The sequence below is a fragment of the Eublepharis macularius genome, chromosome 10 (genome assembly GCF_028583425.1).
Source record: "Eublepharis macularius isolate TG4126 chromosome 10, MPM_Emac_v1.0, whole genome shotgun sequence".
Taxonomy (NCBI): Eukaryota; Metazoa; Chordata; class Lepidosauria; order Squamata; family Eublepharidae; genus Eublepharis; species Eublepharis macularius.
Window position 1 is genome coordinate 59,849,646 of NC_072799.1, and position 10,543 is coordinate 59,860,188.

Below are 10,543 nucleotides of genomic sequence, written 5' to 3' on the forward strand. Positions count from 1 at the left end.
TCACTGATGACGACCATGGACAACCGCAACCGCAACTACACCAGTTCCTCAACACGTGCACAAAATAGGGCTACAGGACACATGTTCACCCGGGTAAAATGGACCTGGGCAGGCAGAAGTAGACATGATTCTAGACATTCGCATAGCCTCGTGTAACTCGTCTTTTGTAGTTTGGCTCTTAGAAGAGTGTAACTCTGCTTAGGATGGCACTGTAAGTATAATTAGGAAGCAATGGTTACTGGATTACCACTGCTGTCTTCTCTAACATTTAGTGTTAATAATCAAGTCAAAATACCCAAAGTGATAAAATAGATGCCAACATACAAGGAAGATTTCCTAAATAATTGTCATCTTTATTATAAAAATTAGTAAATCTTGAGTATACAAAATAGTTTTACATCTTAGCTAACATACAGACATATTGTCATCAAAACAGATTTTTAAACTATGACAAGTACTGAAGTTTCCTGATCAAGTGTTACTTTCCAAATTTCAAAATGTTAATTTTTGGGGCTACCATCAATATACACAACATTATTTAATGATCAAAATATTTATATCTGAACTTTTTCCCTGCAAGGCGGCTTAGAAAAAAACCAGGATTTTACAAATCTGGTCAAAGCCAAGAGGAAGGAATCATCTTTGGAGTGGTCATGTATGAGGGGAAAACATTCATTATTTCTCCTTTAACTTATGAAGTATTTTCCGATCTTTGTCTGCCCAGAGAACTCTGTTTATGAAACTGGCCTCCTCTCTGGATCTGCTCAGACTGCATCCATTGTATTTTGCCCTCACAGCTGTGTGAGATGGATCACTGCCACAACCATTTTATGAGTAGGAAATTCAGGCGGAAGAAAGCGATTGTCCAAGGGCCACTCTCGGAATAGGCTTCTTGGTTCTATATCTATTGGGGCCACATTGGCTTGAAACTCTCATTTTAAACTTTTGGACAAGCAGAAATAACTGCTAATATACAGTACTTTCCAGTGAATGCCATTACAGTGCCACATTCACATTACTTAAGCCCAGTGTGTAATCCTTCTTAGGACAGCACCGTTAGTTTCTCACTGTGAGTATCTCCGTAATGCAAGATGGGAGAGGATGCACAGTTTGGGGCCTGTCACAGTTACAAAGCCCATCCAAATGCCCATTCCTAGGAATAAAATCCCTTCAAATCAAGTAATGATAAAAACGATTGCCACTTATCCTTCATTTAGATCAACTACTTCACACAAATACCGCAGACAGTTCATCAGCGATACCTAGAAGACAACAAAATTGACATTACCAATGGATCATAACAAAAATGCAGCCTGTGCCCTTGATAAAGAATGAGTGTGCCTCGGTGGGCGCTGCAACTACTTACTCCCCAGCCCTTGTATTGCATGAGCATTTCATCCTTATTTTTAAAATCCCAAATATGATTGACAGGTATCTTCAGGGTTTTTTTTAAGGGTAGTCCCTCAGAAAAATCTGCCAGTTGGAATGAATCTAATCATTGCACTGGAAGATGACAGCAATTGGCTTTAGAAGAATAAGCCGTGGTATCATCAGTGCATACACTGGAGCTCAAATCTTTCCAACTCATGATTCAAAAGCAGCAATCCTTAACTGGCCAACTTCAGGACTATCCTCTTTAATGGGATCTAATTTAGCACACAAGCAAACTTTCAATGCCAGACAGGCATGCAGGACAGCCTTCAGTATGATATTGGCAGTGCAGGGAGATGATGATGATAGAGTAGTTTCAAACATGTGAGTCAGACCTTTACTGACTACTAAGACAAAGTTGTAGGGAGAATTATGCATACCTGGAGAGCGGAAAAAGCTCTTAAAACAGGACCATCCAAAGTAACACATCTATATTTGCACCCATACCAATGCCCAGTTTTACTAATCACGATACACGCCTTCTGCTCAACTTACCACAGACATTGGAACCTATTTTAATATGAGCATAGCCATCTATTCCCCATGAACGTCCCCAAGAGTTCCGTACAATCCAATATGGGATGCCACCTGTAAAATAACCTCAGTAAGCCTTTATGCCAACCACACAGAACAAAGAATTCTATCTACAGCAGAACTTCATTAGTGAAATGCAAAGATGCTCCTTGTACAAAAGAAAATCTTGTACAAAATTTGGCCTCTTAAGCAGCCAATAGTCTTGCTTGAAAATGCGTATCAAGTTTGCACTAAGTACACAGATACAGAGTACAAAATGACACAGTACATATCACAATGCAAAAGCCGGATCGATGGAAATTCAGCTCAGAAAGGATTGCAACATTCATGTCTAGAATCCCTACTGTGGACTGCTTAGGAAAGTTGCAGGCTAAATTCAGAAATGAGGCAGAGAGCCTACCCAGACACCTCACTATGTAAACAGACAGACAATTTCTCCCACAACCACCCCGGAGCTGCAACAGACCTGCATGTTCCCTTGAAACTTTATCCAGCAAAGCACATTCTAGCAGTTAAAAAAACCTTTCAGAGTTTAGGATGCAAATGAAAATTGTAAACATTGCTTTGTGTCTTGAAGAAAATTCCTATGCAGTAATTAAATGTACACAATGTTAAAAATAATTTCTTGTTACCGAACTTTTGACTTGCCAGCATACTTATGGAAGAAAATACCAGGAAAAAACAGAAGGACTTCTACGTAAAACTAGTTGAGATGGACATGAACTGATATATGATGATCATTACAGAATAGCAGAAGAAACGTTACCTGTTGTATCAAAGCCAGTAATGAGAACAGCATGGTTTGCTTCTCCACTGGAACAGTGATGCTGTATGATACCACCCAGGTAATCTTGCCAGCTAATTGCATCTACAATTGCCACCAAAGGACCCCATGTAACAAGAATCTTCATCATTTCTTCTTCCTGCCCTCTGCAAGACAGAGAAACACCCCCTAGCCATGAGAATGTAATCTAGCATCTAATGAAACTAAGAGTCCAGTCCCAAGCAGCTTGGCTGGAAAGGATTCAGCTCTTCCAGTTAGCTTTCCATTGGGGAAGGGATTATTTGCTGGCCAAAGCTCGCAGAAGTAATGAAGTGTCAAAAATGTTGTCTGCGAATTTTAAAGATCTGGGGATTACTTGACTTTGTGAAAATAAAACTAGATAAAATGTGCTGTAACTACAGAAATTATTACAGTCAAGTTCTTGAAATAAGTCAGGGAATGCAAACAGGATATGAACTTGACTCAGATTAATCATTACGCAACCTGTGGTAGCATAGTGGTTAAGTGGCTGGGCTCCGAGCCAGTGCTCAGTGGGTTCGACTCTCACTCCTGCCATGAACTCTGCAGGGGGCCTTGGGTAAGTCACTCCGCTCAGCCCCAGAACGCCAGCTGTATTGTGGGGATAATAACAACTCTGCCTTTGTTCACTGCTCTCAGTGGGCACTAATCTGTCCAGAAGAGTGGTATTATTATTATTATTATTATTATTGCTGAAGACAATTGTATACTTGTGTACAGTCCAATACAAGCTCCACACCTAGATGTGCGTATGAAACCCTACTCCGACCACCAGTAATTGCACCTTTCACTTGTTTAGAAGTGGAAGTGGAGCCATGGTTTTGAACCAGCTATCCATATATGTTGCAGTGGGCTGCTGGCACATAGACAACCCAGCGTCTATCCTGCCATCAAGCAGCCAAGCTTTAATGTATGCTTTCCCTGTCAGATTTGCTCATGATAGCATAGACTGGCTCAATAATCCTGCATTATAAAACGTTTTTAAAGGCATTAATCTGACAAATGACAAGAATTACAGAAAATAAAAATAATCCCTCTCACTACTGCTTTTGTTTTTTAAAAAGATCTTATTATTCTGATTCATTGACGGCACACATGGCGTTAAGCATGGAATTTATGAGTTTTTTTCTATTCTCTCTAGTAAAAATTATTTTTGCTGCGCTACCTAGTTAAGTAACTTCAAATAAGAACATTGTGTGTTGCTTTTACAAACTGTACTATCACAGTTTTTTCAAGCGGCATGAGAACAACAGTGTACATCAGGGCTTTTTTTCTAGGAAAAGAGGTGGTGGAACTCAGTGATGGAACTCAAGCCTGTACAAGGACGTCACTTTGGGTCAGCTGGAACAAGGGGGGAGTTTTTTAAAGTTTAAATTGCCCTCGGCAAAAATAGTCACATGGCCGGTGACCCTGCCCCCTGATCTCCAGACAGAGGGGAGTTTAGATTGCCCTAAATCTAAACTCCCCTCTGTCTGGAGATCAGGGGGCGAGGCCACCGGCCATGTGACCATTTTTAAGAGGTGCCGGAACACCGTTCCACCGTGTTCCCGCTGAAAAAAAGCCCTGGTGTACATACTGCAGAGGAAACCAGACAGACTTCTTTTTAAGGACAAGTTAACAGGTATCTTGGAGGAGACTGAACTTCCACTAGGTTCTTTTAGTTAGCAACTCTGCTCTGCTCTACTTTTACAAGGAAAAGAAAATCGTGGATGAGATTTCTATACCAGCAGACTGCACTTTAACTGGAAGACAAGCAATTCTTGATGCACTTTCAGATTTCACTAACAGGACTGGAAGAGGGACAGGCCTGCTTCTGAGTATCTTGTAAAGAAACCGGTCTGTTCGGAAGAGTTGATTTTAACAACATTTTTAAGCAAACTAATTTGTGATATGCAGACCCACTTAAGTGCATCTAACAATACTCATTGTTAGTAATTGTTGCTAGAACCAATAACCTAGTCTGAGAAAGGAGAAGAGACTTAGTATTACCTGAAGTCATATGCAGCATACCCTGTAACTGAGACTCCAAAATCTGAGCGACTGAAGTAATGACACAATCCAGTTTCAGCTTTAAAAGTATATTCTGAATCTCTCACTAGCTTCACATGGGTCTGAAAGAAGATCGTTTAAATAAAGTGATTGTGGTTAAATGGTAATATGCTGGAAAAGCTACCTTTGAAATGACATTGTTTGGTGTGAAAGGGTCACAGAAGCTACACTTTCAAACAATAGTTTGGTTTGCTCAGGCATTACATTATCTGGGCAGTGAAGGGAAGAGGTAGAGCAGGAGGCCGTAAGTCTGAGACTGCTCTTCTTTATCTCACCTCATGCAGAGGTTTGGGTTGGAGGAAGTAGTATCTGATCATCAGATACCTTGTTGAAACAAACCACTTGATGACCAGATGCTGGAACAAACAGCACATCCCTGTTTCCATCATGTATTCGCGTGTGAATTTCCATGAGAATTTCCACCTGCCTAATCATGGCTGGAGAGAAAATTCTGGACTAGAAGACTGGCTTTGGGTTTAATTCAGATCAGTATTTTTTGACAATTCTCAGATTTGTCTCCTCTTATGAAAAAATGTCACGTATTAATAGAGACTGTGGAATTGAGAGAAATTACTACCTTATTCAGCCAATTCAGAGCACTGATAGTAGAGCCGCCATTACAACCATTGTTGTTGTATGAACAATCAATGACCTGCTGTACACTGAGTTCTTCCAGAACGTTCCCTTTCACTGCGTAGGCAGATTCTATGCTGCCGACAACACTGAAAGCCCAACAGGCTCCACACTAGAAAGGAATAACATGAGAAAATCAGAAACACTTTCCAGTCCTCATCATAAAATCCTGTTTTATTTTCAAAGCATTTCAATATAGCACTTTAAATGTATATTCAATGTTGCACTCTCACTGTGTTTGCACAACATGTTGCTGGTTACTGGGATTCTCGGGGGTTGCTTCCAGAAAGTCTATTTTTAGTGCAAGTGGAAAAACTTTTGTGACTTGTTGATCTGTCAACTGCTGAGGCTTCCTTGCAGCTTTCTTGTTAGCTACTGGTTGTAGAAAAGTCACCCCTATACAACTCACGAATAATGCTGTAAATACATGCTCTTCCTTATGCACTATTACTAATAATAGGGGACTATCTTCCTGTCTAGAAAGGATGTAGGGTCCCCCACCCCCACTGCAAATCTCATGGTTTCAAAGTTACTACTGAATCACAGAAATAGGCAACAGTTGATAGGCAGTGTGGTGTAGTGGCTGGAGCAGGAATGAGCTGCGAGGACAAACTGAAGGAGGGGAGAACCATGTATCATGTTCTGTGGTGGAAGGGTAGGATAACATATAATGAATCAAGAAATGCCTCCAGAAAGATGTTCAGCTAAAATGAAACACAAGAACTTACTGTTTCTTGATTTCTCACTGGCGTAACTGCATTTTTATCTCTCCAGTCAAACCTTGCCGGTAAGGATGTTGCGGTTCCCTCTGCTTCTGGAACGTATTTGGGAACTGCAGAGGATCTGCTTTGTAAGTAAATAGCTGAAAAATAAGCCATATACTTTACCTTTCAACGTCATGATCGCCTACTCAGATACTTTGTTTCTAAAAGCAACTCCAGAGTTGGAAGCTCTTTCAATTTAGTTAACACAGATCCAATTCCATCAAGTTATTAGATGCTGAGAATTTTAATCTTTGTGACAGGACGACCAAAGGGCTTTGCATTTATACTCTTAATATAACCCAAACAATCACACAGGACAATTGTCTGGTGACCCCAAGAGATAAAGACTTCTGTGGGGAGCTCATGATACAGCTTTTTTGGTTGAGCTGTCTGTTTTTCTTTTAGTAAACAGATTGCTTGTCTCTTCAACCCAGGAAGCCTCCATCTTTTGTACTTTCTGTGCGCTGAGCACTCAGACACAGAGTGACCACATGCTGCTTTCTTCTGCTATAAGATTTAATCTATTAAAAATATGTTGGTTACCGCATCCATGTTCTATGCAAGATCATTATGAGGTCCATCCCAAGTATAAAAGTATAGTAAATATGAAAAAGATTAATAAAAAGTGATCACATTATTATTAACAACAACAACAACTTTATAGCACTTTCAGTTCAAAGCAGTATGAACTGCATTGGACTGTAAACCAATTATTATCCCCATATTACAAGATGAGTTCATGGCAGAAGCAAGATTAGAACCAGGATTTCCAAAATCACAGCTCAGACACAATGCTACACTCCACTAGTTATCATTAACAATAATATGTACTGCCATAAAAATAAATGTAATCTATAAATGGGACCGTTGTTTCTCATGGACTAATCTTCAGTTTTACTTATTAAGTGACACAGAAAATAGAAAACAATGACTATATATTCTAACTCATTTTGTTAAATTATAACATTTGTTAGTATGGGAATTTTGAATGCACCTTCCCAGCCACTACTGAAAACTGAAGAAATGTTACTAGGTTTTGAAGAAATTCTTCTCAGACATCTACAGACTCTGATTCTTGAACATGAAAGTTGGTGTTGCAGGGGTGGGGGGAATAACACATTATCAGTATAATACTATGTACCTCTAAATTCTTCAGGAAATAAGTGGGAGAACTGATTTATTCCATAAAAAGCCGTCGTGTTGTCACCGGGGGATAATGCATTCAAATTCATAGTTCTTTTAACACTTTCCTAAAAAAAAGAGAAAAAATAGTTACATCCATAGCATTCTTATTTGTACACAGTACTTGTCAAGTACACTTACTAGAGCTGGAATGACACCCCATGGGGGGCAATCACAAAATATTAAAATGTTTCAAGCCAAGCATTCTTCTAGGATGGAGGCAGCTGTTTCCGAACAGGTGCTCCTTGCAGAAACAAAGAGCCCCCCGGGGTTCTTCTGAAGCAACTGCTGAACTAATGAGATGGAGTAAAATTAGGATCAGCTCAATGCTTTGGGGAAGAAGGAAGTGGATGACAGAAAAGATGTTGGTAGATGCTGTGGTCCCTGTGGGCATTACCTTTGGAATCACTGGCTAATCTATTGGTCAATTTTTATATTAGCAGGAGGGTGTGGAAGTCCATTTCCCATAGCACAGTCTCACATTGGTCAGTAAAATCTGTAGAACTGAGACACATGGATTATATTATTATTTATTAATATTATTAATATTGATATTGATGTTAATATTATTAATAATGATAATGATGATAATAATGGCATTTATAGTCTGCCTTTCTCACTGAGAATCAAGGCGGATTACATAGTGTGAGATTAGTACAATCAGTATCAAGGACATTTCCATAAACAATGCCAAAGACAGAACATGCTGCAGAGAGTAGACCATCCTCCAGGCGGAAATGGAGCTGTAAAGAATCTTCAAGAACAGCCTACGGGATCCTTTGCCAGCTGATTCTCAATTCCTGTTTCGTACACTAGACTTCCTCACGGGCGTGATTTCATAAGTGGTCTCTCACAGTATACAAGCACATCAACCAGTTGGTGGAATCCGACGGAACAAGACAATATAGCGCTGAAGTCTAAGGTACCCAATTCATAAGTGAAGCATCTCTTCGAGATCATCTCCCTACAATACAGATCTCCTATCTGAGTAAAATGCCCTTTTGAATAATTCAGTTTTGCATTTGCAGAAAGCTAAGAGAATGGGGGCTCTCCTGACCTCCTCAGGCAGGCCGTTCCATAGGGCCACCACAGAGAGCATGTTGTGTACAGACAGCTGTTGATTTCGCCCATGTGCAGCCTGGCACCTGCAGGAGACCCTGTTCAGACAAGCAAAGCTGCCATGCAGGAACCTAGGGAGAGAAGCAGCCCCACAGGTATGCTGGATCAAGGCCGTAAAGAGCCCTGTATGTGATAGCCAATACCTTGAACTGAGCACAGTAACCGATGGGTAGCCAATGGAGTGACTGCAGGATGGGAGTGATGTTCATGCTCCTGAAAACAGCCAAATGGCATCATCGTTTTGCACCAACTGGAGTCTCCTAGTTAACGGGAGGCCTATGTACAGTGCATTACAATAGTCACATTTCAGTGGTTTGGTTCTTCTTACACCAGTGTTTCCTCTCCAGTAGACAATGCCAATATGGAAAAAGAACCATATTTTTGGCAGAGTCCTGTGGTTACCCTCCTAGGGTGTTACTGGGGTGGCAAAGGGCATACCGAGCCACCTGCCTACTCCCAGTCTGGCAATGTATTTCACAGCTGTTTTCTTCCGAAGACAGAGAATTATTTTTTAAAGCATCTATCCATTTAGCTCCCTTTCCGAAATAACTTGAATCTATCATCTCGGGGAAAGGCAGGCTAATAAATGTTTTAAGTGCATTTATATAAATAAATGCGAGCGCTGGATCCCCAAGAGCAACAGCTTCGGGGGAGGCATTTCATGGCTGCGAGGCTGTAACCAGTTCAAGGCTGACGCCCAGCGGAGAAAGACAAACATCAAAACGCGAGAACTTTCCATTCTCTTTTTAGATCCGTGAAACAAGCGCTTGGCTGCAAGGCGCAGGCAGAGAAACGAGCGGCTTCCCACGGCGCGCCTTCGGGCTAGAAACACGCGCCGCATTTCCCTGAGCAGAAGCCGCTTCCGGAGCGCCGCAGGGGCCGGGAGAGGGAGCGTAGCCCGGCGGCAGCGGCGCCCCAAGGCGGAGGCGGCGCCCCCGGGCTCCCGCACAGCGCCGCGCCCTGCGCTCTCCCCAGTGAGGCGCGCCTCCCGCTTACCCGCAGGGCAGCCTCCTTCTCCCCCGCGCTGCTGTTGCGGCGGCCCTCGCTGGCGGCGCTGGCCTCGAGCCTGGCGCCGGCCCCGAAGCAGGGCGGCAGGCACAGCAACAGCCACGGCCACAGCATGACGGGGCGCCGGCGCGGCCTCCGGAGCCCGTCGGCGTCTCTCTCCCTTTCGCTTTGCCGGCCCCTCCTCCGCCGCTTCCTCCTCTCGGCCGCGCGCAGCGGAGAGCCGAGGCCCGCCGGAGCCCGGGGTGGCAGCCTCTTGCCCGCGCCTGCAGCGGCCGGCTTGGGAAGGACGCCACGTGGGATTCTGCCCTGCCGCGGCGTTACGGCCGCCAATTTGAACCGGATTGGACAGATGCCTGGAGGATACGTTTGACGATGGGGTTCAGCCTGGGATGCTGAATGGCACCTCCAGCGTCAGGGGCAGCGGACCCTCGACTGCCGGGCGCTTGAAACTAACAAGGGGAAGCTGCTGCTTTCAGGCGCGACTCGTGGGCTTCCCGGCTGGCCACCCTTTGGTCTGAGGCCCCCAAGCCCCTCCTTATGTTTATGTTTTTATAGCGCTTCAGTACATTTCTCTGCTTTTTACTACCCATTGGATGCCTCTGAGGAAGTTTACTCAGATGTGAAGTTTACTGGAGGCCTTTTAGAAAATGCCGCTCAGGCTAACTCACCTAGAATTACTATGAGGGTAAAAGAGTACTCTTATAACAACAACAACAACTGTACTTATGTACCACTCCTCTAGGCAGATTAGTGCCCACTCAGAGTGGTGAGCAAAGTCAGTGTTATTATTATCCCCACAATACAACTGGGGAACTGGGGCTGAGAGGAGTGGCTTACCCAGGGCCACTGCAGAGTTCATGGCAGGAGTGGAAATCAAATTCGCACTATGCTAATTCGCAACCCAGGGCCCTTCGCCACTATACTAAAGCAGCTCCCTTAAGCTGTTGTGCGCCTGGACTTAAAAGATAGATCTACACAGATTTTCTTGGATCCTTTTTTCACATAAAATTCCCATTTCCAA

At 43.0% G+C, this 10,543-nt stretch overlaps 1 protein-coding gene across 2 annotated transcripts; it reads right to left on the bottom strand.

Annotated features, from left to right (window-relative positions):
* Positions 1-332: 332 nt before the first annotated feature.
* Positions 333-9,698, bottom strand: CTSO (cathepsin O). Of its 2 annotated transcripts, XM_054990293.1 has the most exons (9): positions 9,511-9,549; positions 7,793-7,899; positions 7,355-7,463; positions 6,178-6,311; positions 5,394-5,561; positions 4,757-4,878; positions 2,732-2,895; positions 1,927-2,019; positions 333-1,262 (listed from the first exon to the last, which is right to left on the bottom strand). In XM_054990293.1, exons 3-9 carry the CDS (start codon positions 7,443-7,445, stop codon positions 1,228-1,230), a joined length of 807 nt encoding a protein of 268 aa, XP_054846268.1. In that variant the 5' UTR covers positions 7,446-7,463; positions 7,793-7,899; positions 9,511-9,549; the 3' UTR covers positions 333-1,227. The 2 variants fall into 2 exon arrangements, with proteins under 2 accessions (XP_054846268.1, XP_054846267.1); XM_054990292.1 differs by lacking the exon at positions 7,793-7,899 and having other exon boundaries at positions 9,511-9,698.
* Positions 9,699-10,543: the final 845 nt, after the last annotated feature.